The sequence below is a fragment of the Rhincodon typus genome, chromosome 30 (genome assembly GCF_021869965.1).
Source record: "Rhincodon typus isolate 14 chromosome 30, sRhiTyp1.1, whole genome shotgun sequence".
Classification (NCBI taxonomy): Eukaryota; Metazoa; Chordata; class Chondrichthyes; order Orectolobiformes; family Rhincodontidae; genus Rhincodon; species Rhincodon typus.
Genome location: NC_063361.1, coordinates 36,229,643 through 36,238,833, shown reverse-complemented (window position 1 = coordinate 36,238,833; position 9,191 = coordinate 36,229,643). Strand labels below are relative to the sequence as shown.

General features: G+C 46.2%; 2 protein-coding genes across 2 annotated transcripts in view; one reads left to right on the top strand and one right to left on the bottom strand.

Moving 5' to 3' along the window:
• LOC109923652 (endoplasmic reticulum protein SC65-like) overlaps positions 1 to 9,191 on the bottom strand; it is a 149,748-nt gene that overhangs the window by 18,730 nt on the left and 121,827 nt on the right. The gene's annotated exons all lie outside the window — the stretch shown is intronic.
• Positions 4,969 to 9,191, top strand: part of LOC109923653 (peptidyl-prolyl cis-trans isomerase FKBP10-like) — a 43,477-nt gene continuing 39,254 nt past the window's right edge. The window contains exons 1-2 of the mRNA XM_048614379.1: positions 4,969 to 5,792; positions 8,399 to 8,544. Of these exons, the coding sequence (XP_048470336.1) occupies positions 5,602 to 5,792; positions 8,399 to 8,544 (337 nt within the window). The 5' untranslated portion in view covers positions 4,969 to 5,601. The remainder of the gene's footprint in view (positions 5,793 to 8,398; positions 8,545 to 9,191) is intronic.

Below are 9,191 nucleotides of genomic sequence, written 5' to 3'. Positions count from 1 at the left end.
AGACCCAAAATGTTAACTCTGTTTTCTCCTTCACAGATGCTGCCAGATCTGCTGAGCTTTTCCAGTAACTTTATTTTTGTTGTTGTGGGTAACACTATATGGGTCAGCATTTCTTGCCTATCCCTAATTGCCCTTGAGAAGGTGGGGGTGAGCTGCCTTCTTGAACTGCTGCAGTCCAGCTGCTGTGGGTTGACCCATAATGCCATTAGGGAGGGAATTCCAGGATTTTGACCCAACAACAGTGAAGGAATGGTGATAAATTTCCAAGTCAGGATGGTGAGTGTCTTAGCGGGGGAACTTGCAGGACATGGTGTTCCCACATAGCTGCTATCCTTGTCATTCTAGATGGAAGTGGTCATGGATTTGGAAGGTGCTGTCTGAGGATCTTCTGTGAACATTGCTGTGTCTAAGTATCACTAGTGGAAGAAATAGATGTTTGTGGATGTAGTGCTGCTTTGTCCTGGATGGTGTCAAGCTGCTTGAGTGTTGCTGGAGCTGCATCTATCCAGGGAGTATTCCATCGCACTCCTGACCTGTGCCTTGTAGATGGTGGAAAGGCTTTCAGGAGTCAAGTGGTGAGTTTTCTGCTGCAGTATTCCTAGCCTCTGATCTGCTTTTGTAGCCATTGTGTTTATGTGGCAAGTCCAGTTGAGTTTCTGGTCAATGATAGACCAAAAGATTTTGATAATGGGGGATTCAGTGATGGTTACACCATTGAATGTCAAGGGATGGTGGTTGGATTGTCTCTTGTTGAAGATGGACATTGCCTGCCGTTTGTGTGATGTGAATCTTACATGCCACTTGCCAGTCCAAGCCTGGATGTTGTCCAGATTGTGTTGGATTTGTTTCAGTATCTGAGGAGTCATGAATGGTGCTGAACATATTTTGGTAGTTATTACTACTACTAGTGGCATCTTGTGTGTACAAGTTGATGTGTTTCCTCCACTAGGTAAATAGTAAAGTCACTACAATCCCACCAGAGCATAGGGCTGCTCTCTCATTAGAGAGAGACAACTGGTGATGGTTTAACCTGAGGGTCACCATGCCCCAGACAAGGGGAAACGTTGAGAAGGAGTCTCCTTCATAGTAACCTCAGCCAGTGAGAGTATTGAACCCACCCTCTTGGTGTCACTAACCAGCTATCCAGTGACTCCCATTATGATGTTATGGCATCTCAAGAGCAGTAAGGGGGGAGATCTTTTTTGGTACATCTTGAAGTTGTGAACGTTAATGTTCAGTTAATCACATCATTTAAGTTCACCTTTTTGAAAATATAATCGTTTGTTTCCCTTTAATGTTTAAAAGAAACAGGTGGTAGCTATTAATGTCTGAGAACATATGTGAGGGCTTTTCACTTTTGATGGTTTGCATTGCTCATAATGGGTTTTGTATGGAAATATTGAATTGGCTACACAGGTGTTTTACTGGTTAGCAGTTTTAAAAAGGCATGTGTAAGGAATTATTGGCGGCAGTTAGTAGTTTAAAAAATATGTAAGGGCTGGAGTTTCTTGTGTCCCTACCTTTGAGCCAAGAGGCCCAAGTTTAATTCCCCCCCTGCTCCAGAGGTGTGTTATAGCAGCAGTTGTAGGCCATTCAGCCCCTCCAGCCTGTTCCACCATTTGATGAGGTCATCGCTGATCTGTGGCCTAACTCCACAAATCTTCCTTTGGTCCATATCCCTTAATACATTTTCTTAACAAAGATTTATCCTTCTCAGATTTAAAAGTAACAACTAATCCAGAATCAACTATCATTTGTGTAAGAGAGCTCCAAACATCTTTGTGTGTAGCTGTGGTTCCTAACATCTCTCCTGAACAATCTGGCCCTAATTCTCAGACTATGCCCCGAGTTCTAGAATCCCCAACCAGTGGGAATAGATTATCTTTATCCGCCCTGCGTTTCCTGTTAATATTTGTTAACGCCTCTGTGCAGGTTAATTAGAAAATATCCTTTGGGCACGTATATAAGGAACAAACTAAAAGCAGTAGCGAGCCATTCACCCCCTGGAGCCTGCTAAGCAATTTAATACTCTCCTGGCTGAGGAGCTGTAACACAACAGTGGGTTGGGGAGAGCTGTGAGACTGAATAGTTAATAAACTGTATCCAGAAGGAAGGTGGCTTGATTTTCAGTCTCACCGACCGGTTTGGATCCAGATGGTGCTGACTCCAAGAAGTACAAGGGACGAAAGGATTTCTTTGACATTGAGGTGGATGGGGTGCGACCAGCCAAAAGGGGATTGTCGGTTTTGGGAAGGCAGGGCGGGGGAGTGACCCACTGAAGAGAAATAGACTGAGGTGAGGTGGACCCTTTGAAATAGACCAGCAGCAGAGGAAACTCGATAGGAACAGGAAACGTGTGAAAACCTAGCGCCAATATTTCACGCTGATGATCACGGGGCAGAGGTGGGAAAGTTCCCAATATCTGACAGAGCCCGTTCGCCCCGATGCTGCTGTAGTCAGACGCCACTTTGTTCAGGATCTTGTAGCTGCTCTGAGAACGCAACGACACCAGGGGGCAGCAGATCCCACCAAAGCCGCTGTCCAGCTGTGCCCAGGTGTTGCTGCACTTTTCCTCTTAAAAACACGAGTCACATCTTTCTTTTCACAATGACATCGAAATTCGGACAAATTAGGGATTGAAAACCTGACTGCAGACTAACAGACAGGCAGCTTCTGAAATCATTTCTCAAGTAGTCCACAGTGGGAAATAGGTTGCAACAGGGTGAAATATTCTGCCCCTTTCTCCAAAAACGAGCAAAACACAAACTATATAATTCTGTGTTTCAAATGCGGACTGCGTTACTCTGCAAAAACTTTCAAACATAATCAGCACCACTATTTGGGACTAATGGACACAACTCTATTTAAATTAAATTTGATCTTTAATAGATTCATAATTTTCAGAAGCTGGAGATAAAATTTTGCTGAAATAAATTGTTCGTTTTAAAGAAGGAAGGATTTGTATTTTAAAAATGTTAACTTCTATCTAACTGCAGCTGAAATATAGACTCTGGAGGAATTGGGCAAGGGGAGGGAGAAAGATCAGCTAGGGTGCCGACTGACAAAAAATTAATAATTTCACCTGGTCTATCTCTGACTCCTCTCTTCCCTTCCTCGACATTTCTGATGCTATTTCTGGGGATAGACTGGCCACTAATATCTCATTACAAACCCACTGACTCCCACAGCTACCTGGACTATACATCCTCACACCCCACTTCCTGTAAAGACTCCACCCCATTCTCTCAGCTCCTCCACCTCCGTCCTGTATGAGGCCAACTTCGACAAGGGAGCATCCGGAATGTCCACCTTCTTCCTCAAGCGAGGATTCCCCAGCACCGTTGTCAACTGGGCCCTTAACCGGGTCCGACCCATCTCCTGCACTTCCGTCCTCACCCCTTCTCTTCCCTCCCGCAACAGCGATAGGGTTCCCCTATTCCTCACCTACCATCCCACTAGCATCCACATCCAGAAGATCATCAGACGCCATTTCTGCCACCTCCAGCAAGATGCCACCACCAGACACATATTCCCCTCCCCTCCCTTGTCCACCTTCCGCAGGGACCGTTCCCTCCGGGATACCCTGGTCCACACTTCCTTCACCCCCAACACTGCACCCCCCCACCCCCCCCACAGCCCCACGGCACCTTCCCCTGTAACCGGCGAAGGTGCAACACCTGCCCATTTACCTCCTCCCTCCCCAATATCCAAGGGCCCAAACATACCTTCCAGGTGAAGAAACACTTCACCTGCACTTCCCAGAATCTAGTCTACTGCATCCGCTGCTCACAATGTGGTCTCCTCTACATTGGGGAAACAAAGCGTAGACTTGGCAACCCCTTCGCAGAGCATCTACGTTTTGCCTGCAAAAAAGACACTGCGCTACCTGTTGCCTGCCACTTCAATGCACCACCCTGTTCCCTGGCCAACATCTCTGTCTCTGGCTTGCTACAGTGTTCCAGTGAAGCTCAGCGCAAGCTGGAAGAACAACACCTCATTTTCCACTTGGGGACCCTACAGTCCTCCGGACTCAATAATAAGAACGGTGAATCTTTAGAATTCTTCACCCGGAGGCCCGAGGAAGTTCGGTCATACGATGATCTGGACAGAAATAATTGAAGTGAAAGATCGGCCGCGAACTATTTGAATAGAGGAGCAGGCTGGACGGGCTGAATGGCCTATGTCTGTTCCTAAACAAATGTGTCCCTGAATAGATTAACAAAGTAAATAATGAAAAAGAGAGACGATAATTGACCTGTAAAACATTACAGGATTTTATTGAGAAGGATCGGATTGACTTTATATAGAAACATCAAACAGAAAAACAAGTTACAAGGAATTTTAATAAAACAGAGAGGTATAACCTTCGTACAGACCCAGTTACGTTTATAAAGGAATTCAAATGTTTACTTAAAAGCTGTAAACAAAAAAAGACGCCAAAGATTTAATGATTTAAAATTCTTCCTCATCTGGAATTAGTTCTGCTCTTTATTGCCTACTGGCGGAGGGGGGAGGGGAGTCTGTGAGACCCTTCCCTCTGAGGGTCGATACAGTGTGGAGCTGGAGGAACACAGTCGGTCAGGCAACATCAGAACAACAGGAGAGTCGACGTTTCGGGCCTGGACCCTTCATGATGCTGCCAGACCTGCTGTGTTCCTCCAGCTCCACACTGTACCGACCCTGACTCTAACATCTGCAGTTCTTACTATTCCCTCTCAGGGGTTGTGATGCGGGGCTCGGCTCCAGGCTCGGAGAGGCTTCACTGCAAAAAGATTTTTATGGTCTAATGTTTCCCCAGACAGGGTGAAAATGAACAGAGGAGACTGGGGTCCGCGAGAAATCCAGTTCACACCCAGACAATGAGGAACTGCAAGTGGTCTCTAGGACCCGTAGGAGTCCCCACAGCAGAGGTCCTGATTCCTGGGATCTTGCTGACTTCACTAAGTGAAAAGCTGTTCTCCCCGATTCCCATCAATCAATTCTCAAACCTCCAGCCCCCAACTCACCGAGAACTGACTTTAAACTGAGAGTTAATCCAAGAGCCGCTCCCGATTAAACTGGGTAAACTCGAGCCAGAGACAGTCGGAGCTGCCAAATCTTGGGACAGCTATATGCCGGGAAGACCTCCGCACACGTTTACAACATTCCAGAAAGAGAGGAAAAAAATCCCAGTGACGGGAAGGGTGTGTGTGAGGCCAGTTAGACAGAACTCTGTTCGCCACAGAGACTGCAGATCCAGCCTTTCAACAGCTTGTTCATTTCACCGCGTCAGTTTCACACTCTCTTCCGTCCTCTTCCAGATCACTTCCACTCTCTCTCCTCTTCCAGATCATTTCCACTCTCTCTCTCCTCTTCCAGATCACTTCCTCTCTGTCTCTCTCTCCTCCTGGTCAGTTTCACGGCCTCTCTCTCCTCTTCCAGATCACTTCCACTCTCTCTCCTCTTCCCGATCACTTCCATTCTCTCTCTCTCCTCCAGATCCGTTTCACACTCTCTCCCTTCTCTTTTAGGTCACTTCCACACTCTCTCTCTCTCCTCCAGGTCAGTTTCACTCTCTCTCTCTCTACCTCCTCCCAATCCCCGTGCAGGTCGGTTCTCACGATGAGTACCCCCCTGCTCCCCGGCCTGTGTGTCCTGTTCTCTCTGGTTCTCTGTGAGCCGGGCCCCCTCTCCGATGTTCTTGTTGACAGATACTTCATCCCGGCCGAGTGCTCCCGGCAGGTTCAAAGCGGAGACTTCATCCGTTACCACTACAACGGCACCTTCGCGGATGGCAAGAAATTCGATTCAAGGTAAAAAGTTGCACTGTGAATCCAAAACCCCTTGTTGCAAACAAAAATACAAAATGCTGAGGATTCTCCCGGAGCGGACTGTAAGGGATCAATTTTCCACACGATATTCTTTCACCGTCTATTTGCAAAGGTTCCTTCCCCATTTAATGAACCGCCCTCTCCACCAAAAAAAGTCTTTGTTTTTATTTTAAAATGCCGTTATTTTATGAGAGAGAAACCGTCGGAAGGGTCCCACATTCTAGGGATCCCATGAATAGAGTGAATTGGAGAGTAGCTTTGTTAACTGGGCTGTAGTGTCTCAGTGGATTGGGTTAGATACAGATGGGGAAGTATTGGTCGCTGCTGTTCCTCTGCTTGGGAAAGGTTCATGTCATCCTGCCACTGGGACACGCTCTCTGTAAAAACTCAACTAACACATCCCCCCTCCAAACCCCCCGAAAGGAAACGCTAAACAGAGCTTCCTGTCCCACTGCCACATCATCTGCTTCCAAAACCGACAATTTGCACAATGAAGGCTTTTTATGGTCCACGCTCTACTTTTGAACAGTTTGTTGTGGCTGGTGTAATTTCAGAAAATGATGCAGCCAGTTAGCGCACAGCAAGCTCCCACAAGCACAGTGTTACATTGATCAGATAATCTTTTGTTAAAACAGCGTGATTGATAAATACTGACTTTACAGAGAACGTCCCTCTGCTTTTTTTTCCCGAGACCGTGCTGTGGGGTCATTTACTCCCATCCAACAGGACAGCTCTCAAAAGGACAGGCCCTTCGGCCCTCCAAGCCTGCACCGAAACATTTTGCCCTTCTGTACTAAAATTGCCTTCACTTACAGGATCCAAATCCCTCTATTCCCTTCCTATTCATGTATTCGTCCAGATGCTTCATGAATGCCGCTATTGTGTCTGCTTCCACCAGCTCCTCTGGCAGCACGTTCCAGGCACTCACCACACTTTGTGTGAAAAACCTGCCTTGCACCTTGTTTTAAACTTCCCTCCCTCCACACTTGAACCTGTGTCCCCTAGTAAGTGACCCCTCCCACCGGGAAAAAGTCTCATACTTTCCACTCTAATCATACCATTCACAATCTTATGTCTATCAGGTCGCTGCCTCAACCTGCGTTCCAGTGAAAACAAACCCAATCTATCCAACCTTTCTTCATAGCTGAAATCCCCCATACCAGACAATATCCTGGTAAACATTTTCTGTACCCTCTCCAAAGCATCCACATCCTTCTGGTAGTGTGGTAACCAGAACTGTAAGCAATATTCCAAATGTGACCTAACTAAAGTTCTATAAAGCAGCAGCATAACTTGTCTATCCATATACTCAATGCCCCTTCCAGTAAAGGCAAGCATGCCATAGGCCTTTTTTACTGCCTTATCTACCTGTGCTGCCACCTTCAGTGATCTGTGGACCTGCACACCTCAGTCCCTCTGCACATCAATACTCCTAAGGGTTCTGCCATTCACTGCATAATTTCCACCTGTACTTGACCTTCCAAAATGCATCACCTTACATTTGTCCAGATTAAGCTCCATCCGCCATTTTTCTGCCCATGTCTCCAACTGATCTGTATCCTGCTGTAACCTCTGACAGTCCTCACTTTCCGCAACTCCACCAATCTTTGTATCGTCTGCAAACTTACTAATTAGACCAGCTACATTTTCCTCCAAATCATTTATGCAAACCACGAACAGCAGAGGTCCCAGCTCTGATCCCTGTGGAACACCACTAGTCACAACTCTCATTCCAAAAAGCATCCTCCCACTGCTACCCTCTATCATAGAAGCAAGTTCTGTATCCATCTTGCCAGCTCACCCTGATACCACATGACTTCACCTTTTGTACCAGTCTGCCATTTCTTTGGAAAGGTGGCACCTCACAGAGCAGTTCTCCTACGGTGTGGCACACAGTGCCGGCATGGATTGTGTTGTGGCAGGGGAAAATGAAACCCCTGAACCTAAGGTGGAGGCAAGCAAAATAAAGAAAATAAATGAATTAATCAAAGGATTAACACAAAAAGCCATTTAGCCTATTATGGCTGTACTATGATTGCTGCCTGTCTGACAGATCGGTAGTTTTTGATTGTAATGTGGTCTGCCAGGTGGATCTCATAGAATATGAGTTCCCTGATAGGGGCTGTTAACCTGGTCCAATCAGGGAGCCCTGGCTGACAGATATAAGCAGGCATGTCAGAAGTTCTATTCACTCTGAGAGCTGGCTCTGTAACAGCTGAATCAGGTGTTTCTTGAACGCTACTATTGTGTCTGCTTCCACCACCTCCTCTGGCAGCACGTTCCAGTGCTGTTGGATCAGTGTCATGTACTGTGCACATGTAAATAAAGGGGCGACTTAGTGACGAGATACCAGCCTTCATGGAGTTATTTTAAAAACATATAAAATCAGGCTGAGCATGGAGCTGTGTGTCTAAGTCTTGTGAATTGAGCCAAGTTATCTTTAGTTAGTGCGTACTTAGCTGAGTGAACCGGAGCTTGCAGCTTGAAGAGAGAACCTGTTACTGTGTGACCATCATGATCCCTGGATCCTATTTGTCGGGTTTGAATTTTGATTCTGATATTTTCTTTCTCCTGTTTCACTCTGACAGCTATGACCACAGCAATACCTTCAATGTTGAAGTAGGAAAGGGTCGCCTCATCCCAGGAATGGATAAAGCTGTCCTTGGAATGTGTGTCAATGAAAGGCGACGTATTGTCATTCCCCCCCACCTTGGATATGGCAGCCAAGGAGTCGGTAAGACCCACCTTCCCCAGTGTTGCTAAGTGGCTGATGGGTCACCTGATGTGCTGCTCAATGACCCAATCACAATGTGGTCCCAGCATTGAAGGAGACATTCATTCCACCATACCTCTGCCGGTTCTCCAATGGAGCAATACAGTTCATGTCACTCCCTCAGATTCTCCCTATAACACTGCACATTATCCTTTTCAGGTAACCATCTTATTCTGCTCCTAATGCTTCACTTGAACCTGGCTCCACCACACTCTCAGGCATTCTAGACCTTGAGCCTTGGCAGTGGGAGCAAGTTTATCCTCATGTCACCAATGCTTCTTTTGCTAATTGCCTTAAATCAGTGTTCACTGGTTCCTGATCCTTCCTCTGATGGGAAGAGTTTATCTCTGTCTTGGTCTTGCTGACTAGATGTTGAACACCTCTATCAAATTTCCACTTTGCTTTTTCTTCTCCAAAGAAAGCAGTCCCAACTTCACAGTTCTATCCACATAACTGAAGTTCATTCACATCTTTCTCAGAACAAGATACAATAATGCATCTGAGGATGAACTAGTATTCTATACAAATTTAACATTACCTCCCGACTCTTGGACTCTTAACTCCTATTGATATCATCCAGGGTACTGTATTCTTTATTAACAGAACTC